The 12,633-nt window shown below is 45.9% G+C and overlaps 1 protein-coding gene and 1 pseudogene across 2 annotated transcripts in view; both read right to left on the minus strand.

Moving 5' to 3' along the window:
- Positions 1-215: 215 nt before the first annotated feature.
- CRTC3 (CREB regulated transcription coactivator 3) overlaps positions 216-12,633 on the minus strand; it is a 113,053-nt gene continuing 100,635 nt past the window's right edge. The window contains exons 11-15 of the mRNA XM_011978374.1: positions 11,321-11,619; positions 4,261-4,461; positions 4,092-4,172; positions 2,025-2,127; positions 216-1,275 (exon numbers count right to left, since the gene is read on the minus strand). Of these exons, the coding sequence (XP_011833764.1) occupies positions 1,067-1,275; positions 2,025-2,127; positions 4,092-4,172; positions 4,261-4,461; positions 11,321-11,619 (893 nt within the window). The 3' untranslated portion in view covers positions 216-1,066. The remainder of the gene's footprint in view (positions 1,276-2,024; positions 2,128-4,091; positions 4,173-4,260; positions 4,462-11,320; positions 11,620-12,633) is intronic.
- LOC105538493 lies at positions 5,907-6,474 on the minus strand (annotated as a pseudogene). Its single transcript, XR_001005912.1, has one exon. The product of XR_001005912.1 is annotated as a 10 kDa heat shock protein, mitochondrial pseudogene (transcript).

Here is a 12,633-nt window from a genome sequence, read left to right on the forward strand (position 1 = left end):
AGCTACAGATGAGCCTGCCTTACAGCATGGCGGACGCAGTCATTCATCATGCACTGCACACGCTGTTCTGCAGCACTCCGCCAGCACACGAGTGTGCTGCCACGCACGTGTTAGGTGCTATGGGTTCAACAATGAATAAGGCACTGTCCCTGCCCTCAAGGAGCTTACGGTCTGGGGGGGGTGACATTAAACTCCCAGCCCACAGAGCCACAGCTCCTCCAGCTGCTTTTAGTGGGGAGGTCTGTGCTTGTCCGGAGTTTGTCGGGAGGCCACTGAGTGTGAGATAGCTGCAGTCCCTGTCTTCCTTCCCCACCCCCCAAGAAGGAGCATAGTTCTCTTCAGGCTCATCAGTGCCAGGGGACTCTTTTCAGTGACTGATAAAATGGTCTTCCTCTTCCTCTGGTCCATAAGGAAAAGGTTTACTTTTCTGAAGCAGCAGAAACCAACTGGGAGAAAATGAAAATTAGCCTTCAGTCTGCCTAACTCAAGCCTGCTCTCGGACTTGTGGCAAAAACTTCTTCATGTCGTAAATCAGGCATGGGAGAGAGCTGTGGGGTCCGCTCAGCCTGGGAATGTCCCCTGCTGGAGGGCCTCGCCCTCCGGGTCAGGTCAGAGCAGGCATCGAGGTGCCCTCTCCGGGGCCACCGCTCCAGGTGGAGCCTCCCACTCCGGACCCGCCTTCGGTGCAGCCGGAGATCAGTGGTTCTGAGCACTACACAATGCCACGGAGGCCTCCAGTGACACGATATTTCCTACTCTTACACATGGATGGACTGGAAGGCCAAGAAAAAGATGCAATGGAGATGAGCTTTCCAGTTCATGGGAAGCTCCAAGCAGCCTGCCTGCTGCAACACAACTTTGGCCACAGGCTGGAGAGGCAGTACATAGCTGTGTGATCTGGAGGAAGCCACAGTGTCTGAGATGGGACCTCGTCTGAAAGCCTGGAGCCGTGGCATTGGTTCCTTCTATGTCAAGATAACGAAAGCCGGCAGTCAGCTGGCTCCATTCTATTCCATTCTATTTTGGCTGTTGCAGAAAAACATTCTTCTGTTCCACTGCCTTCTGTTCACAGTCTGTCAGCTCGAAACGTCTCTTCAACAGAGGGGTCCAGCAGGCCCATGCTGGAGTCACTTAACATGTTGAGTCCGTCCAGGCTCAGGGGTTCAATCTGCAGCTCCTCTTCCAGTGGAAATGGAGTGTCCACGTTCAGGCTGACCTCGGGCAGGCCTGCCAGCGCACTGTTGAGGTCTTTGAACAGGCTGGTGCTGGAGTCTTCTGAAAGGGGTGGCCAGAGAGGAAAACAGTACGCTTAGGAGGCATGAAGGCTCCAGGCTACTAAGCAAACCCAGCTGATGACGGTCCCCTAAACTGCCATCCCATACGTCCTGACCACCCCTAGGCCCACAGTTCTTGCCCTGGAGTCTACATTCTTGTCAGTCAGTTGCACAACTCCCAATTTTTGCAGGTTTTTTTTCCTTTTGAACAGTCATCAGTCACCTAAGATGAAATTTTTCTTTTTTTTTGAAACAGAGTCTAGCTCTGTCACCCAGGCTGGAGTACAGTGGCACTATCTCGGCTCACTGCAAGCTCCAACTCCCGGGCTCACGCCATTCTCCTGCCTCAGCCTCCCGAGTAGCTGGGACTACAGGTGCCCGCCACCACACCGGCTAATTTTTTTTTTGTATTTTTTAGTAGAAACGGGGTTTCACTGTGTTAGCCAGGATGGTGTTGATCTCCTGACCTCATGATCCGCCCGCCTCGGCCTCCCAAAGTGCTGGGATTACAGGTGTGAGCCACCGTGCCCAGCCAGACGAAATCTTTCAGAAAAGGCTTTGACTACCAGGCCCACCGCCCTGCGTCACGGTCTCTGAGGCTGGACACCTGCATCTCAAAGAGTCAAGCTGACCCAGGCAACGTTCGCTTTTTGCTTTATATAATATTATGTTGTTTAAACTATCTTATGAAGGTACCTAAACACACAACAAAATAAAAGCAGTAAAGAAGCTGAGGGGTGGCTCACTCACCTGTCAGGATGGTGTTTGGGAAACTCCCGCAGTTGGAATATGGGCTTGGTCTCAAATGAAAAGAGTCCTGCAGTTCTCGGGAACCTTGTTGCACTAGAGGCACCTGGAAGCATCAAAGGTCACGTGAGGAAGGCCACACCTCTGCTTCCAAGGAGGAGGCGAGTATTGCAATGTGCTCCCAGGGCTAAACTTGATTTGCAAACTAATACATATTCCCTTCTTTCCAGGATCCCAAAGTGCTTTGCTCTTGTGGTGATGTATGTACGATATTCTTGTCAGGCAGGCAGATGCTGGGGTGGAGGAGGGGCCCCTGAGGCCCACAGCGCGGTGACTTTTCCCCAGCCCACTACACCATCCCAAGAGATACCAGTGGTCATGGTTTCTGTGGCCCCTCAGACATGTCTCCTCAGCCTCACCAAGGCCTTTGTAAACTGCCTTCTATGGGAACCCTTCAAAGGCTCTGTCTATAACCAAGAAAGTATGGACTCTTTTCTTCCTTGGTTTCTTTCTTCCTCTTTTTTCTTTAGAAATAGGGTCTCTGTTGCCCAGGCTGGAGTGCAGTGGTGCCATCTCGGCTCACTGAAACCTCCACCTCCCAGGCTCAAGCGATCCATCCACCTCAGCCTCCCAAATAGCTGGGACCACACGCCACCATGCCTGGCTAATTTTTGTATTTTTTGTAGAGACAGGGTCTTGCTGTATTTTACCCAGGCTGGTCTCAAACTCCTGAGTTTAAGCAAGCCACCTGCCTCGGCCTCCCAAAGTGCTGGGATTATGGGTGTGAGCCACTGCGCCTGACCTATTCCCTGGTTTCTAGAAAACTGAGAAAGTGGAAGCCTTTCCTTTTTGCACTCAGAAGGAGGAAACTCAGGCAAGCTTCTCCCTATGAGAAAGCCTCTATGAGGACTGGTTATAACTGTGGCCAATTTTAGGTTCCTTTCCTGAAATTAATTTTCTAAGTCATTTAAAAAAATGTCTCAAAAGAAGAAGTTTCCATCATTTTTCAGGGAGACACTGATTCCCATCTAGACTAAAATGGCTCTTTAGAAAATAGGGAGGCAAGGAGGATTGGTTCTTGCCACAAAGCTTCATCTGTGGCCTACTTAGGAAACAGCTATCTTAATTTATTTTATTATTATTAAGTTCTTGGCCGGGCACAGTGGCTCACACCTGTAATCCCAGCACTTTGGGAGGCCAAGGCGGGTGGATCACTTGAGGTCAGGAGTTCAAGACCAGCCTGGTCAACATTGTGAAACCTGTCTCTACTAAAAATACAAAAATTAGCTGGGCGTAGGGGTGCACGCCTGTAACCCCAATTACTCAGGAGTCTGAGACATGAGAATCGCTTGAACCCAGGAGGTGGAGGTTGCAGTGAGCCGAGATCATGCCACTGCACTCCAGCCTGGGCGATAAAAAAAAAAAAAAAAAAAAAAAGTTCTGGAAACTGTTCAACCCTTCTTCCACTCCTTAATCCATCGGAGGGTCCAGTCCATACTTACTGAATACTATTGAATACCATAAAATCTAGGAATATTAAAAATAGTCAAGTTAGGGAGAAACTAAACTGTAAAAGCAAGTGGCCCAGTTGAAAATACCTTACAGAAGAAGCTCCCCTACTGCCCAGGACTGAGCTCTCCCCAGGAGGCCGCACGCTGTGCTAGGTGCGACCAGCCTGGGTGCAGGCAAAATGTGGCGCCACCTTCTGACCCTGCGGAGGGAGCAGGTGCCGCCCTCCCTATGCCTCAGTTTCAACATGAGGGCACCGAGGAGGCGGGTGCTGTGTCCCTTCCAGTGTTCATGATTTTACAGTTCTACAACGAGAGTGTCATCAAAAGTCTCCTGCCAATTATTCCAATAGTTCCTCTGCTGAAGCCTGATACTAAATAACACAGCCAAAGCCAGCGTTTTAGGGCCAAAGAAGATGAAAGGCCCTTCTAGCCACAGAACACATCCAGAACCAGGGAAGTGGCATGTCTGGTCTGCTTGGTTCTGAGTTCTACACAATGAACAACCTAAATGGTACAGTTTACGCACCAAGGGAGGGGATGGCAGGGGTGATCCACCCACCTGTTGAGGAAAGGCAGGGCCTGGCCTCATGGACTGCTGGTCAAAACCCACATCTGGGAAGAAGTTGGTCAAAGATGAGCCCTTCAGAGAGTAAGGAGGTGACCATTTAGCTTGGAACTCAGAGCAAAACAAGCATTCCCTCCGCACCAACGCTGCTGCCAGGACTCACCTGGGCTGGGAGAAGCTGAAAGTCTGACTGTGGCAGTGAAGAGGCTGCCTGGGGCTGCTGGGCAGGGGCCTCAGGGGTGCGGGGCTGCTGCAGGAGGGGCTGGGTGAGCTCCTGGGGCGCAGGGTAAGGGGGTGGCGGGGACACCTGGGCTTGAGCTTCTGTGGGCAGGAAGGAAAGTTGGCTTCGGTCTGAGGACACCATCTGCAAAACAAACACACAAAGCCACTAACAAGCTTCTGCGTTTCTAGTGTTAAGTCCTTTAGGATTAGGAAATGTCAGAGTGAGAGGAAGCCTGAGATTTTCCTCACCGCGGTGTCCTGTGCAATGTTGTGAGAAGCCCGTTTCTCTTTCTTTAAAGTATATCTCAAATTTTACTTCCCTACAAAGCATGTTCCATTCAATGACAAGTTCTATTGTCTTAAAAGAACTAAACAAGAAAACAGTCAATTTAACCAATTTCCTTTCAGTTTTCTCTGTGAAAATCATGTTTTGTTTTGTTTTTTTATAGCCATGTCTTCTGGTTAAAAGTGGAAGATTGAAAAAGGCCCTTAGCTCTGCCATGTCACCAAACCCTGTTAAGACACTACAACAATATTAACCAGCAATAAGCATTAATAAATAACACTAAACAGTAACACAGAACACTAAATGATAACAAACAACATGAGGACAAAGATAACGGCAGAGAAGAAAATGGCAACAAAAGCTAGAAAATGAGAAGCAGATGGCCAAATGGTAACTGGCTTAGCAGAACTGAGAAAACCCAATGCTAAGCTGGCAGTGAGGAAAAACCAGGAGGCAATCTCATTTACAGCACTAAATCCCCACAGGGCTCTGGGATTGGGGACAGCAGGGAGCAGGGGCTGAAGCTAAAACCAGGAGGTTCTGGTCAAAGTTTGTGTAAGGGGCAGTCGGACCTGCAGAGCCCTTGCCTTGAGTGTGCTTCTGCACACTGGCCCCCACCACCCTGCCGCCTGCCAGGAGACTGGAAGGCTCCACTCCTGAGAGAATAAAACTAAGGGACTCTGGATATTAGAAGGTGAGGCACTTTACTGAAAACACAGGGTTTAGAAGCAATTTCATGATCAGATCTTAAGATCTCCACCTTTCTTTCCCAACCTGGCTCTCAGGATGCTGGAATCCAGATATGCCGAGGTGGGACGCTGGAAGAGTGTCCTTTAGGGAACCTGACAAGGACTGAGAGAGAAAATCTTTTTTTTTTTTTTTTTTGGAGACAGAGTCTTGCTCGGTCACCCAAGCTGGAGTACAGTGGCATGATCTTGGCTTACTGCAACCTCCACCTCCTGGGTTCAAGCAATTCTCCTGCCTCAGTCTCCCGAGTAGCTGAAATTACAGGAGCATGCTAACACGCTTGGCTAATTTTTGTATTTTTAGTAGAGACGGGGTTTCACCATGTTGGCCAGGCTGGTCTAGAACTCCTAACCTCAGGTGATACTCCCGTCTTGGCCTCCCAAAGTGCTGAGATTACAGGTGTGAACCACCGCGCCTGGCCAGAGAAGATCATAAAACTTATGACACCAGAAATTTCCCAAGGAAATGACCAAGCTAGATCATTCTACAATGAAGACCACAGTCAGCAGGCCTCCCACATACACAGAGCTGCCAGCCAGCTTCTCAGTGTCCTGTTTTCTTTCTTTTTTTTTTCTCATTTACATATTTTTATTTGGAAATGTTTATATTAGTACAAGGAAACAATTTTGGAGACACTGGATGTCATTAGTTATCACTAGTTTATTATAAAAGAGAAATATGGAAATTATTTACATGATGAAAGATTTCAGAACTTCAGTGGAATGGGCAGCTTCACATTGATGCCATTTCAATAGTGACTTATTTCAGTCTATGTACTTTCCAAGAATGTCACCGTCTCTGAATAGGAAATAATCCTTGTCATCTAGAACTATTTTGGTGCCTCCATATTCTAGGAGAAGAACTTTATCTCCAACTTTCATGCTAACTGGCTGAATCTCTCCACCCTTTCCTTTAGATAGCCCGATCCAACAGCGACAATTGTTGCTTGCAATACTTTTCCTTGTGATTTTTCTGGAAGCATAATGCCTCCTTTGGTTACAGTTTCAGCAGCACTCCTTCCAACCAATACTCGGTCAAAGAGTGGAAGAAACTTTCTAAACGCTTGTCCCGCCATGACTCCCTTCGCCTCAGACTCGTACTCTGCTCTAGCGTAGCGCTGCAAGGAGAGAGCCCCTCAGTGTCCTGTTCTTAAACGTGAGCAGAGCACCAAAGATCACCAGGCCCCGAGGAAACTATCTGCCATGAAAGTCAGAAGCCAAAGCAGACACACACAATCTTGGAAAGATGTGTGCAGGAAGAAGTAGTTGTGAAAAAACAAAATCAGCATGACAATATTTAGGCTACTACGAAAATCCTTATCTATTAGAGACACATATTGAAATATTTGCAATTTTTAAAAGCAGGGTATGGATGAAACAAGATAACAAAGCTGGCATGGTGGCTCACGCCTGTAATCTCAGACTTTGGGAGGCTGAGGCGAGTGGATAACCTGAGGTCAGGAGTTCGAGACCAGCCTGGCCAACGTGGTGAAACCCCGTCTCTACAAAAATTAGCCAGGTGTGGTGGCGTGGACCTGTAGTCCCAGTTATTTGGAAGGCTGAGGCCAGGAGAATGGTTTGAACCTGGATGGCGGAGGTTACAGTGAGCCAAGATCACACCACTGTACTCTAGCCTGGGCAACAGAGCAAGACTCCATCTCAAAAAAAAAAAAAAAAAAATGTTAATTGTTGAGGCTCGATGATGGCTATAGGAGGATTTATTGTATTATGTTCTCTACTTTTCATGCAATTAAAAAATTTTATTATAAAAATAAAGATAAATTAGAAAAAAATGACCACTAAAAACCTTAGAGAGAAAAATATGATACTGCATCTGTGGAATATGTATGATGCTGTTAAAAAGGAACACTGAGAGAACAAAAAAGAACTCATAGCAATTTAAAAATTGAGAGCAGAAATGAAAACCTCAACAGAAGGGTTGGAAGATAAAGCTGAGACACTCTTTCAGAAAGCAAAGCAAAACAAACAAGGAAGCAACTACAGAGAAGGAAAAGAGGAGAGAGAGAAAATAAGGATATTAGAGGAAAAGTCCAGGATAGTCAACATTCATAGAGTTCCAGAGAGAGAACAGAGAAAACTGAAGGGAAGAAATCACTGAAGAAACTTTATTTCAATGTTCTTTAACATTTCCCAGAAATGAAGGCTGTGAGTTTCCAGATTGAAGGAACCCACCAAATATGCAGACTCACGCCAAGCCACATTATCTTGAAGTTTCAGAACATTGGGGACAAAAAGATCTTACTAGCCTGGGGCGGAGGGGGGGATTCCATGCAAAGTGTTAAGAGTCAGAATGGCACTGGATTTCTCAATAGCAACTTAGAAATGAAAAGGCAATCGATTCCAAGGGAAAATTATTTCAAATTTAGAATTCTATATTCAGCCAAATAATAATTAAATGGTAGATCAAATAAAGACATAATAAAGTCATACAAAGTCACAGGCACTCTTTCCTATAGAGCTACTAGAGAATTTATTTTTGAATGTACTGAGATCTGCCCAACTCCGAGAGTTGGGGACTGAATTAGTAATACACAGAAATACATGCAGATAACTAGGCTCACAAAAAAGTCAGACATTTATTAACTCCCAGGGGGAAAAAATTCTCATTTTCTTATTTCATGGTATACTATATGTCAACTCTAACTACATTGTAACTATAACAACACTAAATATTGAGTATTGCTCTAACCAAAATTATAATAAATGAGGAGGGTGGGTAGGAAATTGTGTGTGTGTGTGTGTGTGTGCTCATGTGTGCACATACGTGTGTGGTGGGGTTTGTGGGAGAGTGGAAAGAGAACTAAATTCTAACCTTCATTGGTAGGATGTCATTAGATAATTCCTAACACCAAAAATGTAGAACAAAAAATGCATAAAACAACATGGTTAGGCCGGGTTTAAGGTGGCTCATGCCTGTAATCTCAGCATTTTGGGAGGCCGAGGCGGGTAGACTGCCTGAGGTCAGGAGTTCGAAACCAGTCTTGCTAACATGGTGAAAAATACATCTCTACTAAAAATACAAAAATTAGCCAGGCGTGGTGGCACACACCTGTAGTCCCAGCTACTTGGGAAGCTGAGGCAGGAGAATCGCTTGAACCTGGGAGGTGGAGGTTTCAGTGAGCTGAGATCGCACCACTGCACCCCAGTCTGGGTGACAGAGCAAGACTCTGTCTCAAAAAAAAAATAATAATAATAATAATAACAACATGGTTATACCAAAGAGATTAACTAAAATGGTTGACGGTAGCCATCTCTAGGCAGTGAGAAATATGCCTAATGATGGGGAAAGACCACTGTTTTTCTGTAACAAGTCCTTTAGAACTATTTGACGTTTTAAACTACATGCATGAGTAACATTCACTTTTCAAAATTTCCTTTTTTTAAGAGATAGGGTGTCACTATGTTGCCAAGGCTGGTCTTGAACTCTGGGCCTCAAGCAATCCTCCAGTCTCTGCTTCCTGAGTAGCTGGGATTACAGTCAGAACCACTGTGTCCAGCAACATTCATTAAAAAAAAATCTAAATATTAAACAAATTAAAAACACATCTGAAAGGGGACACTCTGGCCAGACAGTCTCCTTAAAACGTAGCTAAAAAGCAAGAATGCTTTTAGATCTTATAGAAGAATCTTGCAAAATAAAATTAAAGGCAATTCCATAAGAACCATGAAAACAATAATTATGGACTAGCCTGGGCAATATGGTGAAACTCCATCTCTACAAAAAAAAAAAAAAAAAAAAACAACAAAAATTAGTTGGGTGTGATGGTGTACACCTGTAGTCCTAGGTACCTGGGAGGTTAAGGTGGGAGGATCACCTGAACTCAGGGAGTTCAAGGCTACAGTGAGCTGTGATTGTGCCACTGCACTTGAGCCTGGCTGAGAGTGAAACGCTGTCTCTAAAAAAAATAAAAATAAAAATTATGGCAGGGCACAGTGGCTCATGCCTGACACAAGGCACACTGGCTAATTCCAGCTCTTTGGGAGGCTGAGGTGGGAGGATCACTTGAGCCCAGGAGTTTAAGACCAGCCTGGAAAACATAGGGAGACTCTGTTTCTTTCTTTTCTAATTTTAACTGAGACAGAGTAACTCTGTCACCCAGGCTGGAGTGCAGTGGTGCAATCCTGGCTCACTGCAAACTTCCGTCTCCAGGGTGCAAGCAATTCTCATGTCTCAGCATCCCGAGTAGGTGGGATTACAGGCGTGAGCCACCATGCCCGGTAATTTTTGTATTTTTAGTAGAGATGGGGTTTCGTCATGTTGACCAGGCTGGTCTCAAACTCCTGTCCTCAAGTGATCTGCCTGCCTTGGACTCCCACAGTGCTAGGATTACAGGTGTGAGGCACACACCCAGCCCAGGGAGACCCTGTTTCTACAAAAAAATTTTTTAAATTAGCTGGGTGTGGTGACATGGGCCTGTAGTCACAGTTACTTGAAGAATCCCAGCTGAGGCAGGAGGATCGCTTGGGCCCAGGAATTCAAGGCTGCAGGGAGCCATGATCGTGCAACTGTGCTCCAGCTTGGGCGATACAGTGAAACTTAAAAACAAAAATTATGAAATGTCCTTTCACCCTTGCCCAAAAGAGATTACTCATACAATCAAGATGCCACAGCTAGTAATTGGTAAAAAGTGACTAATAACAAGATCCTCTAACTCTCTGTTGTGTTCTGTCAACTCTTCCTTCTAAATCATTATTAATTTATGGCGAGGAATGATGCTGTAACAGATAGAGGATATGACCAAAGGTTAAAAATACATTCCTCGATGATTACGGTAAGGAGAACCACCTCCGAGTATAGAATTTATAGGATGTTTCAACCCCTGTGTTTCTATAATGGGCTTTGCTTTGCTTTTCTTTTGAGACAGGGTCTCACTCTGTTGCCAGGCTACAGTGCAGTGAGGCTATCTTGGCTCAATGCAGCCTCGACCTCCTGGGCTCAAGCGACCCTCCCACCTCCACTCTGGAGTAGCTGGGACTACAGGCGCGTGCCACCTCACCCAGCTAAGTTTTCCATTTTTTTGTATGGGTGTGTGACTTTTAAATGTGCCTCTTTCTCAACAGACTTCTTTTCGTCCTTATAAGAGATATAATCCTCAATATACTTAGTATTTAATGAACAATAAAAGTATTGTTTCTCAAATCTGTAGACAATTAGGGAGGAGGTCTAATTCACTATCAAAGCTTCAGGAAGGTATTAAATGTTTTCTTTGGCTTTCCCCTATGGCTTAATGTACTTACAGAGTCAATGACTGATTTTTCCATGCCAACTTTGAAATCCTAACCTGGTTTCCCTTAGTTACCTTAGATTTATCTGGATGGCATTCTGTTTATCCTACTGTTCCTCTCAACCCCAAGTTTGTGAGTTAGTGACTGTAGATTGGTCAACATTTGCTTAAAGAGTAATGAACACAGCAAATCTGCTATTATTCTAATAGAAAATCATTAATTAGGCTGGGTGCCATGGCTCATGCCTGTAATCCCAGCACTTTGAGAGGCCACGCTGGGAGGACAGCTTGAGCCTAGGCATTTGAGACCAGCTTGGGCAACATATCGAGATCTTGTCTCTACAAAAAAAAAATCAAAAAATTAGTCAGGTATGGTGATGCATGCCTGTGGTCCCAGCTACTCTGAAGACTAAGGTGAGAAGATCGCTTGAGCCCGGGAGGTGAGGCTGCAGTGAGCCGTGATTGTGCCACTGCACTCCAGCCTGGGCAACAGAGTGAGACCCTTTCTCAAAAAAAGAAAAGAAAATCATGAATTCATTCTGCATTATCGACACTTCTGCTCTGCTCTGATTTCACATATAAGAGTGAACAGATTGCACTTGAGGCCTCGTGGGTACTTGCTGTAATAATGGGTGTAACCCAAAATAGTAAAGAGGAGGAATGCACTTCCTATATCTTGCAGTCTGTTTCACTGTAGTGGTTAGTCTGTCTGTGTGTGTTTACCTGGGAGGTAGGATATGGGGCCAGTGGGCTGGTTGAAGACAGCTGTCTGCTGAAACCGTGATGTGCTTCGGGGCCAGGAGAAAGCGTGAGAGGACTGACGGGAGGCTGCCGACGCCGAGACGGGCCACTCAGGTTTGTGGTGGAAAGAGATGGGTTGCTAAGGGAAAATAGACGGAGTGAAGGGTGAAGAGCAGATGCATTGGGAACAGATGTCTGTGGGTGGTTATTTAGGGAAGAGGAAAGCACAGTCTTATTGAGCGTGGCTTGGATGGAGGGGTTACTCCGAGAACTCTGGAGACCTGGAAGACAACAAATTCACAAGTTACTTATAATTTCAGACCAAATCTTTTGTTTTCCAAAAATGAAAGAAAACTGTCTACTGTCACATGCGACAATGATTCTGTAGGTAAAGGAACTCCTGGACAGCTCTCCTACAGGGACAGCATCCGATGCACCAATGGCAAGGAAAAGATGCCCCTGCACTAACAGAGACGGGGCCACCAAGATGAGAACAATGTTTTCCCATGAGGGGGGAGATCGTCTCAACAACTCCTAGGTGCACAAAACTAGGTAAACCGGGGGGTAGCAGAGGCAAATGTTCCAGGTGCTTGGCCCAGACCCAGGGAAAGGACCTGGGTTTACAGGCTAGGCCCGGCTAGGCTGGGCGCAGTGGCTCACACCTGTAATCCCAGCATTTTGGGAGGCCGAGGCAGGTGGATCACAGGTCAGGAGATCGAGACCATCCTGGCTAACACGGTGAAACCCCGTCTCTACTAAAAATACAAAAAATTAACCGGGCGTGGCAGCATGCGCCTGTAGACCCAGCTACTAGGGAGGCTGAGGCAGGAGAATCACTTGAATCTGGGAGGCGGAGGTTGCAGTGAGCCAAGATCACGCCACTGCACTGTAGCCTGGGAGACAGAGCAAGACTCCATTTCAAAAAAAAAAATTATCGTATTTTTAGAATTCATGTAAATGACTTCACTTGCTATATTTTTAAAGGTAGGAACATATCTATGACAAAGCGCTACATAAATCCACCACTCATCAGTCCACAAAGAGGTCAGTGGTCCAGCTGGCTCAGATAATAATTAGAGCTACAGCTGTGAACTGAGCTTTTACAAATTCATTCAGAAAGAAAGCTCAAGCATCTCTTAAACATCTTTGAAATCTGTGTGTACCAAGTATTTTAAGTTCAATAGAAAATATAGAAACTGTCATGCCTGTAATCCCAGCACTTTGGGAGGCCGAGGCGGGCGGATCACGAGGTCAGGAGATCGAGACCATCCTGGCTAACACAGTGAAACCCCGTC

Source organism: Mandrillus leucophaeus, unplaced genomic scaffold (assembly GCF_000951045.1).
Source record: "Mandrillus leucophaeus isolate KB7577 unplaced genomic scaffold, Mleu.le_1.0 Scaffold193, whole genome shotgun sequence".
Classification (NCBI taxonomy): Eukaryota; Metazoa; Chordata; class Mammalia; order Primates; family Cercopithecidae; genus Mandrillus; species Mandrillus leucophaeus.